Source organism: Colias philodice, chromosome 3 (genome assembly GCF_061535455.1).
Source record: "Colias philodice isolate Cphi_HAF_F1 chromosome 3, ilColPhil1 Martin Lab GWU primary, whole genome shotgun sequence".
NCBI lineage: Eukaryota > Metazoa > Arthropoda > Insecta > Lepidoptera > Pieridae > Colias > Colias philodice.
Genome location: NC_143088.1, coordinates 2,706,903 through 2,730,040, shown reverse-complemented (window position 1 = coordinate 2,730,040; position 23,138 = coordinate 2,706,903). Strand labels below are relative to the sequence as shown.

Below are 23,138 nucleotides of genomic sequence, written 5' to 3'. Positions count from 1 at the left end.
TCAAAATATCATTTATTTATTTTACCTAGAATTGAACCAATTTCAAGTAAATTTAAATAATACACGTGTAAGTATAAAACTAGCTACGACCCGAGGTTTCTCTCGCATTCAAATTTACATCACGCATACGGCATACAAAATCAAAATAAAAATATTAATTTACTCCCATTTATCTTGCATAAAGTTGAGATTAAATAATCCCTCAAAAAATCGACATTAGATATTAAAAATTGCAGATTTTTAATATTAGGAAGTTACCTATTTGTTTCTTTTTTGGGTTCCGTATCCAAAGATAATACGGGTATTACTAAGACTTCTCTGTCTGTCTGTCAACACTTGATCGTTTTTTTTAAATTCTCCAGCAATCTAAATGATTGCTACGAAACAGATGTAGGTACCTACGCATATTGTATCTTTGTTTATATTTCCCATTGCAATTGTAATTCTAGTATATTTACTAAAACCACAGTATTACCATCCTACAGTATGGCGACGAATGTACTTGTGCAGAGAAACGGAGGGGAACTGGCGGGGGGTCGGGCGACGCGGGCCGCTTAATGCAATCATGCTGAGTTTGCATTAACTATCGCGAAAGGATGACACAGTCGTATTTTTTGTGTAATAATTTTATTATACATAGGTACTTACATATTCTATTATGACGCGCAAAAACTGTTCCGTTTACGGATGTAAATCTACATTGAAATACCAGAAGGAAACAATATTTCAGAAAGATTGTATTAATTGTATCTGTTGAATTAAAATCAAAGCTATGTATATTAGGGTGGAGTGAAAAATATTTTTTTTCATTTTCGTTTCGGCATACCTGTAAAAAGATGTCATTATTGCTCATAAATACACATGCAAAATTATACTTTGCAGATGATACATTTAGAGGTGCCCCCAACATCATGAACTTTCAGAAATTCAAAAAATTTAGTTGAAAATCATTAAAGTTTAATTTTGACAAATTAACGCTAAATCAGATTCTGTGCTATCTCGTTGGTTGCCAACGGGAAGACACATAATACATAATATTTCAATATATAATCGGTCGGTCGGTGGCCCGTTTGCGCCGAATCTTATTGTAGGAAACGTTGATTTTGAACAGTGCCGTTAAGGAAATAACACTAATGTTAGTAATATTTCTTAATTATATTTTACACGTAAATACAATTAAGATCATAATTTAATATTTTTGATGTGAGTTCTATCTATATTTTCGCTTTGTTACAGTAAAGTGTTGGAAGTCAAAATACGACAAAGGACATGTTGTCCTGTATTTTGTTTGCCAGTGAAGTACACAGTGTCTCAATTACCAACTTATACTGATGCTAAGAAACTATTACTTATTTATTAGATATGAATTTAAACCTGATAAAATAACAAAATTCCTGATTTATCCGAAAGATTAGCTACGGAAATGTTTGATGTGTGGCGAAAAGCATCGCTTCCCACTATTAGCTTTAATAGAGTACTACAACTTATTCGACACACCATATTCGATGAATATAAACGCTTATTAAAACCTTATCAAGACCGACAAACTAACAAAAAAGAACAAGAAATGATAACTGAAGTATTTTGTCACTCAGTACCAAAGGTTATTTGATATTTGAAGTTGCAAATGCATTTTTTTTTAATTCTCTTGTACTTGCTCAAAAGATTATACCAACTTAACTATGTGGCAAGAATGTAAGAAAACTGAGCCTCTGACTTCTAATTTATCTGAAGAAACCTTAAAAGACATCGTGAAAAGCGGTTTGACTACGTTTCAGAATATCAAAGATTTTCTATGCCTTGCCCAGGCCGTAAAGCATATTATCAAATTGGTGACATAAGCTTCAAGTGCAGTTTGCTGAGAAAGTAAACAAAATGATTTTATAATGGCAAGAGCATCAGTATCACGACTGCTAATGCCTAATTTTGAAAAAAAAAAACAGCGTTATCTATACTAATATTATTATCTATACTAATATTATAAAGCTGAAGATATTGTTTGTTTGAACGCGCTAATCTCAAGAACTACTGGTCCGATTTAAAAATTTCTTTTGGTGTTAGATAGCCCATTTATCGAGGTAGGCTATAGGCTATAGGCTAGGTATATCATTACGCTTAGATTAACAGGAGCGGTGCCACGCGGGTGAAACCACGAGGCAACCGCAAGCGCAGCTAGTACTAAATAATTACTTATTTCTGACATTTTCATTCCTCTATAATATCATTTTCATTAATGAAATACGTTAAAACAACTAATCAGGCTATTATTTAGTGTATCACAAAGAAGTTTGTTATATAATAGATTTGAAGGCCATAAAACTACTGTGATTAAAAAATAAATCAAAGTTTGCGAAAAAATCAAATTTTTCTAATTTTCAATTGGGTTGGGGCACCTCAAAACATCAAGACAGGTAAACAATATTTTGTATACTGAATTCACTCATTAAAAGGCACCTTTCTGTCGCTATGCCTTTTGAAAAAAACAAAAAAAAAATTCTTTCATACATTATCACTCCACCCTAATGTATATGTTGTCCTCATTATTTTCTAATCAGATTGTATATCCCAATGCGAATGCATTACTTAGTTAAATGGTATAATATACAATTAAGAACATCCAAAAATAAAGTGTCCACGTAAATAATATTTAGCAGTGCAATATCTGTAATTATATATTTATGAACAAATAATTACATCAGATTTAATAATCGCAATTATTTTGAATGTACATAATTATGAATAAATGATTTCATCATAATATTAATAATCAAAATTGTTTTATTTCCCATTTGTTGCAACCCTAGCGTATTTTCGTGTGGCAGCGTAAGTACCTACGCTGGCGGCGGCATCGCGCGACATCAAAGGCGATTCCTTACTGTAGGAAATAATATTGTAATACTGTGCTAAAACGTTCTCTCGTTCTCTGCTAAATAAAATACATAATATTAATTATAAGTATGTCTTGAACTGTAAATAAAATACATAGGTATTATGAGTGGGTAACTGTTGAAATTATTTTCCGGTATAAAGATATCCAATCTATCTTATGCTTCTACAGTCGCTTGACATTTAAATGTGAAATTTTGGAAAACTTGTCGTGGTCGTCATCAATAATAATTTTGCTTCAGGCTAACGAATAACGTTAATTAAAAAAGCTCTTTCAAAGTCTTTACTGGGATCTCGTGGAATCTGAATTGAGACAAGCTTTTGTAAAAGGTACCTTGATGGTCCAATAAACACAATTACAAAAAATAGAATACACGTTACCCCTCGTTTTCACCAAAGTATAATACATGTATTTTACAAATTTGATGCAATGTTTTCGTTTCTCATAGACATGTGTAAAACATGTTGTATACAAAATTTGATACATGTAGGATAACTTATATGAAACTTGTTGGTTGAAAACTTCTAGTTGCCTGATCTAAGTTGCCTACATGTTTATGATCTCTTGTTTTTGTTGTAGCAATACTTGTAGAATTCGAGACAAATTCAGTCGTACCTACTTTTATAATTTCTATTAAAAAAAAACTTGTGATATGTATGTATGTTGAAAACTTTATCCAACAAACATGGATAAAGTTTAAAACTTGTTTGTTACTAGTATTATACAGAAATTGCAATAAAATAAACAATACTTATCTAAACCACGACTGTGTTTTGTAGGTGAGAACGCTATCAATGGATCAGACAAGTTCTACCATGTCACAGACTTCAGTGTAAACGCAAATGTGTTTTATACTTGTATAAATACTTGTTGGCTACAAAGTGTGAACGAAAGAATGTTTGAGACAGTCTACATACATGTGTAAAATAAATAATTATGTTTTGAAAAGTATTCTACAAGTTTTGTATCAAACTAGTATTTAACTTGTTTCTTGGTGAAAACGAGGGGTTAGAAGCACAAACAGACACAAATCACAATATTGATATTAAAAAACTGTAATAAACATTTAATAATTCTTAAATACGCAATTGTACATGAAAAGTCTTTGAAAGCCAATGCAATGAATTACCTACTGAACCTTTATTCATTCTGATTGCTATTCAATTGTAAAACTACCCGCATAATGATTGATGCGCAGACCGAACCGATACCGCGACTCTGTTGTGAAAGAAAAAAATAGAAACAATGATTCACTTCTGCAATGAATAACATAACCCTTTTTAAAGCTTTTTTAATACAATAATGCGTTGTTGTGCTTTATTTTAAAACATTTTAAAATATATCAGCTATTGTTGTAAATCAACGATATCTATCGTTACCTTAAAAAAAATAACATTTTCCAATCACCTCGACTTTTTTTATATCATAATTATTATTACAAAAAAAAAGTGTGTGCGTGTAACCTTTACGCGCAATTGAAGTAAAACTTCTGTGGCGTTGACGACATATATCACTGAAATGATTAAATATTAACTTAAATAAATAAATATTATATTATAATTTAATTATATTTATTATTCATGTGCTTTACAAAGATTATTTAAATGTTATATTAATATTATTCATTCGAAACAGGTAATTGAATGTCATCATAATTTCTTACGTACGAAATTATAGGTTTGTGGTAACTATAATTTGAAACATAAATTTTACTCTCTAAATTTGCTACTTTTCTTGAAAATACAGCATCTATCGTTGTACCGAAACGCGTTGTTGAATGAAGTCGAGAAGTATTCATAGATAAATCAAATTTTTCTTCTAAAAAATCAATTAACGGCTGAGATTCTTGAGAGCGAAAAACAACATTAAAATCTCCAGTTAGAATCATCGGTAATTCATGATAATTACTATTTAAAAGTCGAGAACCTTCAATTGTGAAGTGAAGTAATTGCTGATGAATAAATTTTATGATATTTGTCAGGCTAGTATTTGTAGAAATATAAATAACAACGATAATCACAGGTTGGTCATTCGTATTAACACATCGAACCAAGGCGATGTCACCAATTTGTGAAACCTCATCGGAAATTTGTGATAATATAGTTGGTGAAATATTTTGAATTGGTGTTACATTGTTCAGTGTATCTGTAGATGAATGATATACAGCTACTCCACCAGCAGTTGAGTTGGGTCGTTTGTATTGGGTAACGCAATAAAAATTTTCAATAAGAATTTGTTCGTCATTTTTCATCCAAGTTTCGGAAAATAACAGCAATGTGGACCTTTTTAATACTTTATCATTCAGATCAGAAACACGAGCACGTAAACTTTGGCAGTTGAAGGAAAATAGTGTAATGTTACTCTCATTTACAAGGTTATATAATTCTTCCTGTTGTGTTATTAGGCGAGAATTTGAAAGTCTTTCAAATTCACACTGTAAATCAACTATTCCCCCTGGACGCTTTCTTCCATGATAAAATTTGTTGTCATCGGTGTTTGAGACAATGAACAATCCATTTATATCAGTTACTCGTGATAATGCTACATATAACAGCTGCTGACTGTGACTTTTATTGTATTCATAAACGATTTGATCAAAAGTACCACCTTGAGACTTATGTATTGTAAGCGCACAAGCAGATACTAATGGAAAGTGATTTCTCTTTGCAAATATTGTCTTATTTCTATTCATTGGTACAGATGACGATCTTCGTAAAATTGGGACTGCTGTTCTACTAATGTTTAGAGTTTGAATATGATGGGCAGCTTTTTTCCTAATTTTCTCTCCTATCTTACCAGGAAACTCAAGCCATAAGCGTATGATGTTATCACTGTCATCACGTTCAATATACACTAACTTTCCAACACAACCGTTGGCTAAGCCATCAGATACATCAATATTGGTTGTAATAATGTAAAATTTGTTAAGAACTAATATGATTTCATAAGGCGATCCTCCTGTATCAATAACTGACATTTTATGAAATTGTTGGCGTACATATGCTTCTTGTTCAACTGAATGACAACCTATACATATACATATCTGTTGCTATGGATACTACTTTGTCTTCAGCAATATTTAAAATAGATTGATTATAATCCGCAACATGTTTATTTTTATTTTTAATTTACTTATTTTAAAAGGAATAAATAAACAAGTATATTTAGAGATTTTCAAAAAATTTTGCAATTTAAAATAATGTTTTTGAAACTGTTGAATTTTTCATTCACTTTGCTATTCACAATTGATCCGGTTGAAAATTTGAAAATAAATAATCCTAATTGATTATGATATTTGCCACTAGCTGGCGTATAAGTCAAGAAGCGTGTAGTATATGACATATACTTACAACCAATCAGAATTATTATTTTTAAATGGCGGAAACTACACAGCGTTACTTCCGTCAGAAAAAAAATCTGAGTTACTCCCTAGTCGCGCCTAAAGAAGTTTTACTTCAAAAATAAAAATATAAACATTTCATTTGTAATTAATTCGTATGTTTTCTAGCCGAAAGTTACAAGGATTCAAGACATTGACATAAATATGATACAATAAATAAATAATTTTACAACAGCTGCTACCATACTATGGCTGGTAGATAGCTATCATAAAGGGGTTTTACAACTACCAGAACAGTCACATAAAACAAAACCTATTAGGTTTTCCTTTAGCCTAAAGAAACGAGTCAGTCATGATCCCTTTTATGTTTTGGTTATCTTTATTACCCGCTTCAAGTTGTCTTTTAAGGGTTATGTTACAATGATTGGCATCAAATTTATGTAGCCGTACAACAATAAAGGGTACTTTATGACCAAGTAGAAGATTTTTTATAGGCATCAGTTGAGGTTTTGGTGGTAAATGGTCATTAATTAATTTTCAGCATTTTGACCGTCCAAAAGCGCCTCTAAAAGGTCTGGTTGAGTAAATAAATCTTTGTGTTTAACTGAGGAGCAATCGATTGTGGCAAAGGCCCACTGTTCCAACAAGAGGAGATGGTCGATGGGTAGTCGTTTAAGTACTTTTTAACTTTAATGATAAATGTATTAGTGTTAATTATTATATACTGTTAACAAGTTAAAATGAAACGTACGTATCGCATCTATTGGAAAACCATATTCATTAACTTCTTATCCCTCTTCTACAGGTAGCTACTAGTAGTCAGTACTGTACAAAAATCAAGTATAGAACTGAGTACCTACCTACTTATTCGTGAGTTTTGGTATAATACGTATTTAACCAAGCAGTATAAACATGAAGTGTACCTACGCCAGCATTCTCATTACATATTTTAAAGAATACTAGTCTACTATTGAAAAATTACGCATAAGACTATCAGTTAAGTTCTTATTATATAATATTCCATTTTAATATAATATCAATAACCAAGCAGCATGAAAACTCCAAGCAAACCACTCAAAAATCTTCCCCTTCACTGTCACTTGACATTGATCGAATCCCTTTGTCAAGAAGGGATTGCCATTAATCAAAAAGAAGAAGACACTCGTGGATTATCCTTGACATACGTTAAGCTCTTGATGCCTTGAGTTGACACTCAGAAAACAACTGGTATAAGAAGTAAGGGTAGGGACAGATAAGGCTTTCTGTGATGTGGTTACAGATTGATGTACCATAATAATATCAAACAATCAGCATGCGCTTTATTGGTTATGTATTTGGTGGTTTTGCAATGGTTTTAAATAATTAATTAAATTCATAAAAAGCATTAAAAGCTACATCCTTTTTCCAAAATAGAGATGGTAAAGAAATTATCGGCAGACACCAAGGTATTACATTAAAAAATTACAAGTTGCATATGCATTAAGTGCATTGAACAACGAAAAATAAAAATTCCAACTTTCCTAAGGTTCTCTTAGAGTTAGCTACTATTAAGTATTCTGTGCTGAAGGTTAGAATTTGTAATTCCTATCTCACGTGTACTCACATCAAATGATTGTCTCAATGCTAATCAGCGGTGTGTGGTTAGAACGTCAAAGTGTAGGTAACATGGTTCCGAGCGTGACCCAATTCCCGCTAAAACATCGACTCACAAACAAAATTAACTCACAACTGAATTAACATTTTGAAGCTCACTTGGCATTTGTACTACCAATATATTGTTCAAATTAGCTGTCCTGGCAAACGCGCTGCCGTAATCTTATCACTTAGGGGTATGAAAAATAGATATATCCTGGGGTCACTGAAAATCAGTGGTGGTAAGGTAGTAATGATACCTTACCATCATAAACTGAGTTGGCTCCGTTTGTCAAGTCACTCACTGACACATTGTTGTATGTACCTAGAATAAGATTTTTTTTTTCTTTTAATTGTTTTTTCAAATGTATCTCTGCCATGTGATGTGATGTTGACAATAAATGTGTTTTATTTATTTATTTTATATATAGTTACCCGATTATCAGATCTACTCAAGAGGCACATAAAATTTCTAGATAATCAGCCCAACCGTTTCGAAGGAGTATGGTAACTAGCATTGTGACACATTAATTTTATCTTAATTTTATATTTACAGAGATAAACGCATTAGTGACTCGTGGTCATAAAATATCGTAGCATAGACAAAAACATAGCTATAAACATAAATCTAGGGCACATTAACGACATAATTACATTTATATTTTGGTTAAAAGCATCAACTAAATCTATATTTACTTATTACTAATATTATAAAGCTGAAGAGTTTGTTTATTTGAACGCGCTAATCTATGAAACTACTGGTCCGATGTGAAAAATTCATTCGGTGTTAGATAGCCCATTTATCGAGGAAGGCTATAGGCTATATATCATCACGCTAAGACCAATAAGACCGGAGCAATGCGGGTAAAACCACGGGGCACAGCTAGTTTGTTATATTTTGTATCTTTAATAGCGCTAATGCTATTTTGATTTACGATCCTGCTGACGTCCTACTTCGCTTATATTTAACGATCTGAATATATAATGACGTATAACATCGGGGTTAATTATTAATATATTTTGGTTTAGGTGGTATAGTTAAATTTTAATGCATTCTAGACTTCATAGACTCATTATAAGTGTAATATATAGATAGACAACTGTTAAATCTAAAAGGAATACTGTCCTGCTCAGGCAGGTAAAAAAACGGTCAGCCGTTTTTTTTATAGTGCACGATATGACGGAGAAATTTGTAATTTTAAAAAAGAATTGACTGAATTTAGCATGAATCGCATGAACACACAATTGAAGCAAAAATCGATAAACAAATATAGACTATATTAAATTATTAGACTATATTATTATCTAATTCAAGTGAACAAAGTCGGAGGCAAAAAACTAGTTAAAGCTGAAGCTGCTAGTTGGTAAACAAAATCCCAAAAATCTTGCGCGTAGTTAGTTCAACCCAAATATTCAGCATTTCTCCAAGTATGCATAATTTATTTCCTGCAAACAAATATTTAAACGTCTTCGCGGTAATATTAAGGGAATTTTTGTCCACAATTTTCCTTGTGCGGTGTGATTCACCCTCTGGTAAAAAAGACGCATACATACTTACATTTCTCATTTGAACGTAAATTCCCGGTAATCCCAGCGGATTTGACATAGTGACGTTCGTTATAATATGAATTCTTATTCAGTCTTTTGCAGTATCAAATGCGTTGGTGTTACTGAAACCGTGGGTAGAAAAGTAAAAGGAATTTTATACGTGTTGTATCAATATAAATAAACATCAAATAGAAGAAATGCTACATCATTAATCTTATATATAAAAATGAATCGCAAAATGTGTTGGTAAGCGCATAACTCGAGAACGGCTGAACCGATTTCGATAATTCTTTTTTTATTATATTCCTTGAAGTACGAGGATGGTTCTTATGTAGAGAAAACGTAAACATGTACCACGGGCGAAGCCGGGGCGGACCGCTAGTTTTCAATGAAAATCGCGTTCAATGATGTTATGAATTTATCTCCCTAATAATATTTATTGACTTTATTACCTAGAGCTGTTTGTATCGATTTTGAATGTGATCCGTTTGAGGTAAAAGTAAAACGGTTTTATCAAGATCAAAATTAAGACTTATATTTATAAATTGGTTATACGAATTTCAATCTAAATTAAGACTGAAGATATAAATTGATAGGAGTTTCAATAAATCTTAATTTAGATTCTGAAATCGCTTTTCACTACATTAAACGTCTATACAAAATTTAAACGCGTTTTGAAAACACATGACTGCAGAATCATCAATCACTTTAAATATTACATTAATTTATGATATATTTTATCAATGGCGACTGAGAATTTAAATAATTGGAACGAAGTTCCTTATCGCGCGTTTTGAAAGGGGGCTAGACGGAAAAAATTCTTACGAAAAGTTGTCACGACACTTTTTGCTAGAGTTGTAAGCCGTGCGTCGTGCGCGTGGTTCTCTGTCTGCTCTCTAACTTAACACTTCGTTCCATCCGGATGTCCCTTGACATCGCTCAAGTTTTTGACGTGACAACGTCTTATAATTCGATAGAGCCGCCGGCACGCACGAAAAAACATGACTCATGCGGCGTTACCTCGCTCTGAGGCGTTCCGTGTAAGGATTGAAGTGCGAGCGAGAGCGTGAAACGAGCGACAAAGAAGCACAATCGGTCGTTGTCACGTTCAATTACTAACGTCAGTAAACCGACTTTACAGACAACCAATTTTTTTTAGTTATAGTTCGTTGAGCAATAAAATTATGAAAACGCCAGTTTACGCATCGTAATACTTATTTTATATTATGATGAGCGTCTTTGCGCTTCCACTTAATAATTTTAGGAGACTATTTTATTTTTATTACTTTAATATTACTTACTAAATATAATAAATTATAAATAAATAAATATAAAAAATAAATTCAGTATTTTAAATAACTATATAATAGGTATATTACGTTCATAGTTCTTTTTGTTTACATTTTTTTTCATTTTATCATTTGAATCCTATTTCTATATCGTAAAACGATCAATTTCGCTTGCATGGCATTACACTATAGTTGTGTCCAAACTGAATCAAACCTAACCAATAGTAATAAACAACTTAACCAAAATAAAATACAAAATATGTAAATTGTAAGAGGAGCATTTATGTCTTTAAATAAAATTTTTCGAAAAAGAATGCACACTTTATCCTATTTTAAACAATAACAATACTTTCTTGTCTATTCTTCTCTTTTGAAACTGCTTTCCAATCCGACCACTTACTTGGAAAGTCAAGCTGAATAAGTAATTTGACTTTAAGTTCAAGCTCTCGTATTCTATCTCTTAAATATATAATCGTTTTGAGTCCATTTTATAGCTCACAAATATTATAAGTTCCGATATTTAAATGTTTATATAAAGTTATTGAATTAAAACGCGAAATAATATAATTTATTATTTATTCAGTTAAAGAACAACATACTTAGGACCATTACTAGTAACAATTTCATAAATCTATGTTTATATAGTAAGAAAACGTGTAAACGATTTTGTTTTAAAACAGTTCAAATAGAATTATTATATGCAGAACCTTTTTATCCTGGTACTACACGACCAAAGTCGCGTGCCAAACCTACTAAAAGTTTCTCAACATTGTTGAATTTCTCTACAAAATAACGAAATCTCATCACGAAAGTTTGGTTCAATTTTATACACCATAAATACATTTTATTACCTTTCAAAATGGTTTAGAAATATTTTACGTCAGGAGAATCGATCGAACGTGATTCTGCCGAAAATTCTAAGCTTTACAATACGCTTATGAGCTTATGTACAATTAAAATTAAGCATGTTAGGCTGCTGCTGTGTAACGTATGGTTGGACCAAAATAATTTTTATTGTGTTTAGTTATTTAGATGTTAGGAGTATATTCAAAACGTTATGTGTTTGTGTTTTGCTTGTGTTTTGTGTAGGTTGTGAAACTTGGGAACGTTTATAAGTCGGTTTTTTTTCAAGTGAAACTTGTTTATCGGGGTTGGAAAAAAAAATTACTGTAACATTTTTTCGTTACGCGTGACATTTTTCCGTTACGCGCCATCTTTTCATCCCTACCACGCGTGATTCGACGTATTTCTGTAAAGTTGCATATAGTAATTATTTTTTAAAATAAGGTCATAAAGAAGTTTCACTTCTTACGTGTGTACACTAGTAAATGCACACATTTTTTTTTAATGTCAGACCAAGCAAAGGAGCAGGTGGGCCACCTGACGTTAAGTGGTCACCACCGCCCATAAACACAGTTTGTAACACTAGAAGTGTTACAGGTGCTTTGCCGGCCTTTTATGGACAAATAAGCTCTTCTTGAAGGCCCCAATGTCATAGTTGTTCGGGAACACCGCAGGAAAAGGAAAATAATTATTTTCGGCGTTGGAAAAGGAGTTCGCATTTAGACTTTAAGATATACTATGGTTTTATTTGGTTTTAAACAGGTTTAATTAAAATAAATAAAAAAAAATAAAAATCGTTTATTTAGTACATATACATATATATGTATAAGATCTTCATGCGATATTTCACATTTAAATAATGTGAATTAAATTTAATAGGAAACTAATAAAACAGTGCTTCTAATCGAAAATCGATAAAGAATGGACCAAATATTTGTTTTATCAAACGTTTTTCATATACATTTTAATTACCTAGTACATTTTAAAATACCTATATGATATAAAAGTATACATGTAGGTAATGTTATGAGATATATTCATTCAAAAGCTGTTAAGGCAACAGCCGAATCTATTATAATGCAAGACTATTACCGCATATAAATTGCTTATTCTAATTCAAATTGAGCATCGATTTTGATTAGATATTGATTAGATTTTGGATTTATTAATTATCCTTTAGCTTTGATTTCATTGAAGATACGATATACTAAAACGATGACTAAGTGCGTTTACTTAAATATAAATAATTACACAATTTGTATGGAGGTAAACATTGACAATGTAGATTTTTATTACTTGAACTAAAATTTTGAGCCAATTAGTTGATGGTCAGGTAAAATACAGACTTGATTTATCCATAAATATTAGAGCGTCAATAAAATCAATACTGATAAAAATTAAAAACATTAATAATTAATGTTTATTTTAAAAAAGGTCCGCGTTTTATTAAATACATAAATAAATATAACTTATCTACAGACATACTGTCTGCTAGCATTTATTCGACGTTTTAAGAACTACTTTCCTTGAATATATTGCCCACATATTGCCCATTACATTTCAAAGTCGTACTAGTATTTCTTCTTGTATTACCCAAAATATTAAACGAAAACCTACACTATATTCCACACTGTAATATCATAACGTCAAACATTATTTATAAAGAGAAACCTCCAGGGCACTAGTCAATACACATTACTTGTATGAGAGCTAGCGGAGTGGCATGTTTCAAAACTCGTGATAAATACAACCATTTCAGTTCATTCATAGACTTTTTGTGTTACGTATTTATTATTTCGAGTTTTAATGTGTTAGTTAGATGATTGTTAGTGTGTTGTTAGTTCCGAATTCAGATTATATTTTTAAACATTTTCATAAATGTAATGTACTTTATTATTTTTCGAATTTGTGTACGTAGGTAATAGTTTGAATAAATTTTTATTTTTTAGGTATTTTTTAAATTGTATTGCGTTCATTGTGATAGTGGTTCAGGGTTCTCCTGTACCAACCAAGCTAGCAATAATCAAATTTTTGTTAGCTTCGTTCATATAGTGTATACTGTTTAATCAAAAGCAGTAAAATCAATCGAATTCTGTAAAGTTTCACACAGAAACTGTATTGCTTTTTACCTCGTCATCGTTCCAATGACGTCACACGCTGACCGCTGTCAGTAGGTAAAAGAACGAATTCTGACGGACGCACAAAGGCCAGCTCTGAAGGCTTTCACGTTAATATTTTACTCTTTATTGTTACCGAGGTTTATCACGCAACAGAGCATTCATTAATTAGTCACGATCGAAATTAATTGCTAAATAATATCGCTGAAATAGGCAATTTTTGGTCAAAATTATGAACTGCTTTTTGAAGATGCATTATCGAAATAACATGACCTAAATATTGAATGTTTGAATAAATGAAGAAAGGGTAAAAAAATATATTGAAAAACTTACCAACAATATCATTAAAAAACACTTTATGCTTGACTCTTTCTTTTTATGCATATTTCACGATGAAATGTATTTTTGAGATCTTTGGTCATATTGTAGCAATAAGTGTAGCATTCATTCTTACAAACTCATCTTTAATATTACATTAAAATTAAAACAGTATAAATTTATTTTCTAAAATAACGAAACCATCAAAAATTATAATTGTAATAAACAAATGATAACACGTAAGCTATTTTTTTTTTGCAATGGCAACTAATTTTAATTGCGTTTAAAAATGAACTAGCCGCAAATATGCAAGTGAAATAACTATTTTATTCAATAAAACAAATATTATAAATTGAAAGTATAAAATTCTAAATTAATTTTACGATGTCAAGTATATTTATATATTTTTAATTTAATATGAGTATAATTAAATTTTGTAACTACCAGCAAAAGACCTAAGCCTTATACTTAAGTTATAAATTAAAAAAAAAACTTAATTTGAAATCCCGCCAACGCTAAACGTCAAACAATTTATTTTTTACTTTATAAATTACAAAGAAGAGTACCTACCTACTTTTTTTAATTAAATAGTTCGACATATAGGTAAATACAACTAAATTATATTAATATGCTAATATTAGTAATATTTAAGAACAAAGAGACGAAGTTTATAGTTAATTTCTTTTGTTTCAGGATCATTGATGTAAAAATGACGTCGGATAACGGACTCAATTCTCAGAGGTAAGAAAATTTTATGTTTATTATTGTAAATAAAATACCAATAAAAAGAACAATCACAATATTATTTCATGAATTTAGGCTGGTACAAAAAATTGTATTGTTGGATTAAAGATTTAGATGAAAGATAAAACATCATTGTAACGTAGTTTATGAATTTTCCCAACGAATTTTACCGTACTAGTTTTATATTATCTGTGCCCGTAATTTTTCTGAAATCTAGATTCAATGAGATTCTAATTTATTTATTTTAATCTTATTTTTACCACAATATAGTTACCTAAAAAATAAAATAATACCACGTAAAACCAAACGTTATTTCTTAATCTACGTTGTTAATTTAATTTCACTTCAAGTAAAGTTCCCGATTGTGGGTCTAATTAAATGGATGCCTTTCATTAAAGTTAAGGTAAGCTTTCCCTAATCTGAGATGTATTTATAAACGATGTATATCTTACAAATCTGCCTTTTGAATACTTAATTTTGAATTCTGGATGAATTAACTAAGTATGTAGTTAGATTTTTTTGTATCTATTTAGTGATGATAATATTTTGTCTTCAATCTGGTTATTAGCTAGCTTATTTCCCATTCATTATCTATAAGACAAACTAATCACTATCATCACTACATAGTATAAAACAAAGTAGCTTTCTCTGCCCCTATGTCCCTTTGTATGCTTAAATCTTTAAAACTACCCACGATTTTGATGCGGTTTTTTAATAGATAGAGTGATTCAAGAGGAAGGTTTTAGTATATAATTTATTAGGCCGGCAAAGCGGGCGAAGCCGCGGGCGGTAAGCTAGTAATAGTATAAAAAGTACGTACAAAATAAATTTAAACAGCAGCCGAAACCTAACGACAAACTTTTTGTTTTATTTTAATTTTGATCACCTTATATTTTCGAAGTGAAACTTCATTAGGCGCGTTGAGGGTAAAATTCAAGGTCGCGTCATGGCAATACCGTGGCGTCATGGAGTAAGGCGACGATTTTGGTATCTTTGAATCTTGCCAAAGAAGTTTCACTTCTGACACGTGTGCTCGGCACACACGCTCTTTTTTTAAGTAATTAATTCGTATCGTATATTCACATAATATGAGTGATAAATTATATTTCCATAATATATAGTTTCCAATATCATTGGCCTAATTTCTAAACTGATCTGAACATACCTTTACAAATAGTTCCCAAAAGCTTTACTCAACTTGTTTAATATTGAAATTGTTATCAAAGCCATAAAATATTTGGGAATCATCAATCAAATCTTGTGAATTGTGTCTTTTTAATAATCCTTGTGACTGATATTTATAACGTTGTTATATTTTTCCATGACAGTAAAAAATGCGCAAACAAGATTTTCTCAAAATTTAAAAGAATATAAATTATATTGAATTTGCAATTATATGCATGTACCTAATGTAATTCATATTGTATGTATGTATTTGTATTTATTCACCTTTCTACAATTTCAATATTATATTTTAGTTCAAAATATCAGTTTAAATTTATAGGTATCAACCACTGAAAGCACCTCTAATAGAAGAGCTTACAGTTAAGCGGATGAAATGGTTTTTATTATGGTTTTATTATTATACTCTATATTTATTTGTTAACTAAAAGGTTACGGATAGAATATTATTTTAATAAAATAACCATTTAGAAGAAGCCATGTTGTTAGGTATACTTACTCATATTATGATTTTCATTTTTTATTTTAGTAGCAATACCAATGAATATCAATCATAAAATATATTTACCTACTCCATAAACATTTATTTCATGTTACTAGCTCAAATTAATTACGTGCCGAAATAAAGCAGGGAAATCATAATTTAGGCTATTATTATATCCTTGTTATTTGAGACTAATGAGCGCTTTTTAAATTTAATTAATTTGAAATTCGTTCATTATTTAAATAGATCTGCTTTGTAGTAAATCCAATGATTATACCCAAGTAGGGGAGACCGGGGATGGTTGGCTATAGGGGCAGGTAGACTAAACAACAATAACTCGCCACCATCACGTGTTTTTCATCAACCAATCACGAGCGACGATGCCTCCCTACGACCCGCTAACTTGTGTGAAGTGAGCCGCCGCAATCGCGTGGCGCTCGTGAGTGGCATCACATGTTGTATTTTTGGTCTCGGTAAGTAACTTTTTTCGTTCGTACTTTTTTTGTTATTGTGTCTTTGGATCTGTTAGAAACAATGCTGTTGTTATGCCAAATGTAAATATGATAATTTTATTCTATATTACACAGTATTGCTTCCATGTTAGTGCCAGAGTTTGCATATGATACGCAGGTGAAATTCAAAATGGCGTCAGGGGTTGGTTGACTAATTTTGTTCGGGGTAGGTAGACTAATTGGTCAACCAACCCCTTTATAATAAGTATAACATTTTATCATTTATTTAAAGAATTGTGTGGGCTAATGGTTAATGTGCATCATCAATGTAAACACTATTATAGTCTTCTCTCACATACTAAATTACAGTTGTATTTTTACAGAAAATGAGGACGTACAAAAGAAAATCTGAAAGGGGTGATGTACCAAAAGATATCATAGAAAGAGCTTGCCACGCAGTAATCTTCGATAATAATAGCATCAACGCCACATCAAAGAAATACCAAATTCCATACAAAACGTTGCATCGTTATGTGACTGAACTTAAACAAAAGCTAGAACGTTATCCGAACCTCGGGAAAGCTGATTTGACCCTGGACACGGCGGGGTACATAAAAAATAGGCAGGTATTTAGCGATGACGAAGAAAATAAACTGGTAGCTTATTTGAAGACGGCTGCTGACATTTATTATGGATTAACGCCGTATGAGACACGCAAGTTTGCATTTGAATACGCAAAAAAGAAAAATAAAACTGTACCTGAATCTTGGAATACAAAATTAATGGCTGGCGAAGATTGGCTTGGTAATTTCTTAAAACGTTATCCCTCGTTATCAATAAGATCACCTCAACCTACAAGCCTGTCTAGAGCTACGTCGTTCAACAAACAAAATGTAAGTGAGTTCTTTGTTAACTTGAAAACAGTTTACGAACGATTAAATCTAAGCCCAGGTGATATTTGGAATATTGATGAGACGGGACTTACAACAGTCCATGTGCCTAATAGAGTCCTAGCTCGCCGGGGTATTAAAAATTTGGGTAAAATGACTTCGGCTGAAAGAGGCACTTTAGTGACAATCGCAGTAGCAATTTCAGCTCTCGGCAACATGGTTCCCCCGTTTATTGTTTTTCCAAGAGTACATTTCAAGGAGCATTTTCTTAAGGCGGGTCCTATAGGTTCAGAAGGTGACGCTAACCCATCTGGGTGGATGAAAGAAGAAAATTTCATAAAATACGCAAAGCATTTTGTGAAACACGTGAAACCCAGTAAAGAAAAGCCTATTCTTCTGCTCTTGAAACAGAAAGTACAAAAATTAATCCCTCAAGAATTGTTAATTTTAGTTTTTTTAATAGTTTAAAAAGTTACCTTTAGTAAAGTTCTTTATTAACCGAGAATGGATCTCAAATTTAAGTTTGTTTATAATTAAATAAAAAGTTTCTATCATTAAGTACATTTTAATGTTTTATTTTATACTAATCCTCTTTATTTACACTAATTACTGCCTAGGTCAACCTACCCCATGCCTATAGTCAACTTACCCCGGACATGGGGTAGGTTGACCAAGCGTCAGGGGTTTAGAAAATCGACTAAATAAATATTATAATGATAAATATATAGGTTATAGATTAGTATTTTAGGTACCTGAATAGTTCTTCTATCTGTATCAACTGCTATTTTTGTTATATACAGTTAAACATCAGAGATATACGAGCTTAAGTCAAAAGTTAGTCAACCATCCCCGGTCTCCCCTACCCAACTATCTGAAAATGAGGTTATGTTCCTATAAATCTACATAGATATTCTGCAAAAATTATATTAGTTGTTGACTTATTTGTTAACACATTTTTTAAATCGGACCGGTAGTTTCTGAGATTGGTGCGATCGAACAAAAAAACACATGCTTCAGCTTTATATATATTTATTTACCTGTTATGGTGTTATTATTATGTGGTATTATTGAACCGACTCTAAAATACTCGTCTGTATATAATATGAATATTTATATCTGAGGTGAACAACCTTTAATATAAGAATCCTCGAGGGAGACAAAATTTCCACCCAGAGCCTAAATTACATTTAACTTCGCATATCCGACGTTCATTTTCTTCCTATATCATACATCATATTAAATCCAGGATTAAATCACTACATAGTATAAAACAAAGTCACTTTCCCTGTCCCTATGTCCCTATGTCCCTATGTCCCTTTGTACGCTTAAATCTTTGAAACTACGCAACGGATTTTGATGCGGTTTTTTTTAATAGATAGAGTGATTCAAGAGGAAGGTTTATATGTATAATAAGATCCATTAAGTAGTGGAGAAGTACTTTTATTTTTGAGGTTTCTAATGTGATGTCGTAAAAAATTACATTTATTCCGCTTACATTGCAAACGCAGGCTGAACCCTACGAGTTTTATCAAAATAATGTACTAAGTATTATACACATTGAAAAGGTCTACAGAAAAGTCCGCGATGGTATATGTCTATCTCTTATGGATAACCCACAATAACTTTTTTTTGTCATTTACTTATTACGACAAATAATGGCTAATTTTCGAAGCGATTTTAACCAATACAGCATTAATCCTTAACCAATTAAATACCATGGATACATTGTTCATTTAATATAGATCTATATGGCCCTTTACACCGTATGATTTAAGTGAATATTTTCGAAGATATTACGGATTTAAAAATTGCAGGACGTAGCGTTTGCGGCCGCCCGGCTATGTATTTTATACCCGTGCGATGCCGGAGGCCGGAGCGGGCCGCTATATTTTTATACCTATACAACGTTCACAATTTTTCTGTAGTGTATTTAGTATCAGCATTGCACCCGTGCGAAGCCGGGGCGGGTCGCTAGTTAAGAAATAAAGTAGATACGAATAAGCCTTAGAGTTCTTACACACGATCGACAAGTTGTCGACATGTGGCGACGTCTGAACTCTGAAGTAGCCTCTGCCGTTCACAACTTGCCGTTCGTCTGTTAGAACGCTAAAACGTTGTATTTAGTTATATAAGTGAAAAATTGTAATTAAGTATTTGTGATTAAATGTATTTTCTTTCTTTCTTTCTTTCTTTCTTCTTTCTATTAAGTATCTATCTTACTTTAACTAAGCCTTAAATGTACTTGATAAATATGTATCGAAATTGATTTTAACTAGCCATCCGTCACTCAGTCTCACTCACCACTTGGAGACCACCGACTCCGTAAATATCCAAAGGTGATTTTGTTTTTTATTATTCAAGTAGTTCCTGAGATTAATGTTTTCAAACAAAAGAAAAAAAATTAATATTATAATCACATTTATACGTATAGATTCTCATGTTTTTGTCTATAATATGTTTATATTTTCATCTCATCCAGAACGATTTGAACGAATTCTATATGCTTTTTAATATATTCGGTAGGTCTGAAAATAGCATAAAAGCTATTTTTATACCCCATAGTGATTAGGGAGGTTCAACGACGTTTGCCGGGTCAGTTAGTTTTACTATCAACATGTTCTATTTTTGAAGATTGTTTTGAAGTAAAAAAATTATTCAGCTACGTTCAACGTTTTTAGTAGGGGAAAATCTTTACGGATTCGAATCACCGACATGGTAATGTTGTAAAATTATATGTATTAACTAGATGTCCCGGCAAACATTGTTCTGCCGTACACTTATCACTTAGGGAGTATAATATAATTATTGAGATGTTGGCCGATCTCAGATCTACCCAATAGGCAAACAAAATTTCATGAAAATCGGAGTATTTTAACTAACATTGTGAAACGAGAATTTTATATATAGAGATAGAGTAGCGATACAAAAATTCACTCCTTTCAGCAGTTCCTATCACTACTTACTTTTTTTACATACCTAATACCTAAATACATGGTGTGAAAAATTTCAAATTGTTTCTTACAGGGTGTTCAAGAAATTGTCTCGAAACAAAAAAATATATGCAGGATCTTACATTTTTACAATTTCTCTTACAGGGTGTTCAAGAAATCGTCCCCAAACAACAAATTAACTGTATACCTGGCGTCCCGCGACCTGGTGGTGGAAAATGGTAGCATTGACAAGATACAGGGTGTGCTGCATGTCGAAGCTGAGAATTTAACCAATAAAAAGCTGTTCGGACAGATTACACTTACTTTCAGGTGGGTTTTGATTGATTTTTATTTCAAGAACATGTTTTACAAAATTACAATGCATAGTTATATTGTCAACCTTGGTTTATGCTAACACGTATTGGTACTTTACAATCACTGATAACAAGAACAAATAGTTTCTGCCCATTATAACTACATTACTATTGAACAGTGCAACATTTAATACTTTATAAACCATTACTGATTAAAATCTACACTAATATTATAAAGCTGAAGAGTTTGTTTCTTTGAACGCGCTAATACGAGAACTACGGGTCCGATTTGAAAAATTATTTCGGTGTTAGATAGCCCATTTATCGAGGAAGGCTATAGGCTATAATATCATCTCGCTAAGACCTACAGGAGCGGAGCACAGCCAGTAAAAAATAGTTTCTACCTGCTTATATGAACATAGTAGTGTCATGCGCTCTTTAACTTGCTAATCTTATATATAAAAATGAATCGTCTTATCTTATATATAAAATTCTCGTGTCACAATGTTAGTCTGCATACTCCTCCGAAACGGGTGGACCGATTCTCATGAAATTTTCTGTGCATATCGGGTAAGTCTGAGAATCGGCCAACATCTATTGCACGCCTCATAAGCGAAGCGTTGAGGTGGGTACTACTGTCACTTCGCGCAAAACATCTGATTTTTCAAACTTAAAATGTCTTTATGTATCATACATTGCACTTGTAAGATAATACATACACACACATATTAAGAAAAAACACTATTTTTAACGTTCATGATATTTTTGATGTCATTTTTGTTATTTAAACTAGTTAAAAAACAGTTTAAAAAAGTTCTGTCTTGGACGTCCGTGTGTCTGTATATGCGGATCCTTTTTCTTGTTAACACGATAGCGACCGAAATACTTTACTAATCGAGTCTTTTTTTTTCTCTTACGCTTGAGTATGCTCAGGAATAGAACCCTTTCATTTTTCAGGGTCTTATTCGATGTGGTTTAATTGTTATTAAATAAACAAAAATAATAATTAATAAATATTTATTAAAAAAAAATTATGAGGCGTGCACTTTTGGATTTTCCAAATTATTTTTCATATGTACTACGGGCGAAGCCGGGGCGGACCGCTAGTCTTATATATAAAAATGAATAGCAAAATGTGTTGGTAAGCGCATAACTCGAGAACGGCTGAACGGAACGAGATTCTTTTTTTATTATATTCCTTGAAGTACGAGGATGGTTCTTATGTAGAGAAAACGTAAACATGTACCACGGGCGAAGCCGGGGCGGACCGCTAGTAATATAATATACTCTAAGGTACCCATTATAACTACATTACTATTAAACCGTTCAACATTTAAGAAGGTCTCTATAGATAATCAGGGACAAAGGCGTGAATAGTCAGCAAATGGTAACGATTATGAGACCTCGTTATGAGAATATTGCCCATTCACGTACCTTCTTTATTTGCACTTTGGACCCTTTAGCGTTACTGTAAATGAGATTCGTGATATATTTTATTTATATTGGAATAAGCTTTTAAAATGTGTTTGTTTTTAGATTTAAAAGATATAGGCACATTAGATGAAAATCACGCCTTATGATAGTTGCAAACCTCACTCATAGATTACTTTTTCAAAAAATAACACAGAAGAAGTTACTTAATTAAAATAGGGGATAATCGTTTTTCACATCCAAAATAAAATAATGTACTTATAAAAAATGACTCAATAAATACTTGAAATAAAATAATACGTTTGAAATAACAAAAGAAACTATGACCTTTTGTTCCTCGCTTCAGTAAGCAATTGATCAATGGTTGAAAAAATAATAACTTCACCAACAATATGAAAGACGGTTCAATTACGTCAGCCATTATACAATTTTTATGTCCAATTCTTCAAAATTAAATCACAATAAAACTTTTTTCATTTTAAACTTCCAATCTTTCTTCCCTTTCAAATATAATCTATACTAATATTATAAAGCTGAAGAGTTTGTTTGTTTTTTTGTTGAACGCACAAATCGCAGGAATCACAGGTCCGATTTGAAAAATTATTTCACTGTTACATAGTCAATTTATCGAGAAAGGCTTATGCTATACTAGCTTACCGCCCGCGGCTTCGCCCACTTTGTCTAAAACCTAATAATTTATATACTAAAACCTTCCTCTTGAATCACTGTATCTATTA

General features: G+C 31.7%; 2 protein-coding genes across 2 annotated transcripts in view; both read left to right on the top strand.

Moving 5' to 3' along the window:
- Nucleotides 1-23,138, top strand: part of LOC149489436 (arrestin homolog) — a 78,684-nt gene that overhangs the window by 15,606 nt on the left and 39,940 nt on the right. The window contains exons 2-3 of the mRNA XM_089713531.1: nucleotides 14,668-14,715; nucleotides 20,822-20,986. Of these exons, the coding sequence (XP_089569657.1) occupies nucleotides 14,684-14,715; nucleotides 20,822-20,986 (197 nt within the window). The 5' untranslated portion in view covers nucleotides 14,668-14,683. The remainder of the gene's footprint in view (nucleotides 1-14,667; nucleotides 14,716-20,821; nucleotides 20,987-23,138) is intronic.
- On the top strand, nucleotides 16,830-18,194 carry LOC149489437 (uncharacterized). The gene is made up of 2 exons (XM_089714991.1): nucleotides 16,830-16,857; nucleotides 17,220-18,194. The coding sequence occupies exon 2, from the start codon at nucleotides 17,223-17,225 to the stop codon at nucleotides 18,192-18,194; it is 972 nt and encodes a 323-aa protein (XP_089571117.1). The 5' UTR covers nucleotides 16,830-16,857; nucleotides 17,220-17,222.

Excerpts from the sequence above, each read along its gene's own strand:
- LOC149489437 (XM_089714991.1), top strand. The coding sequence starts at position 17,223 with ATGAGGACGTACAAAAGAAAATCTGAAAGGGGTGATGTACCAAAAGAT.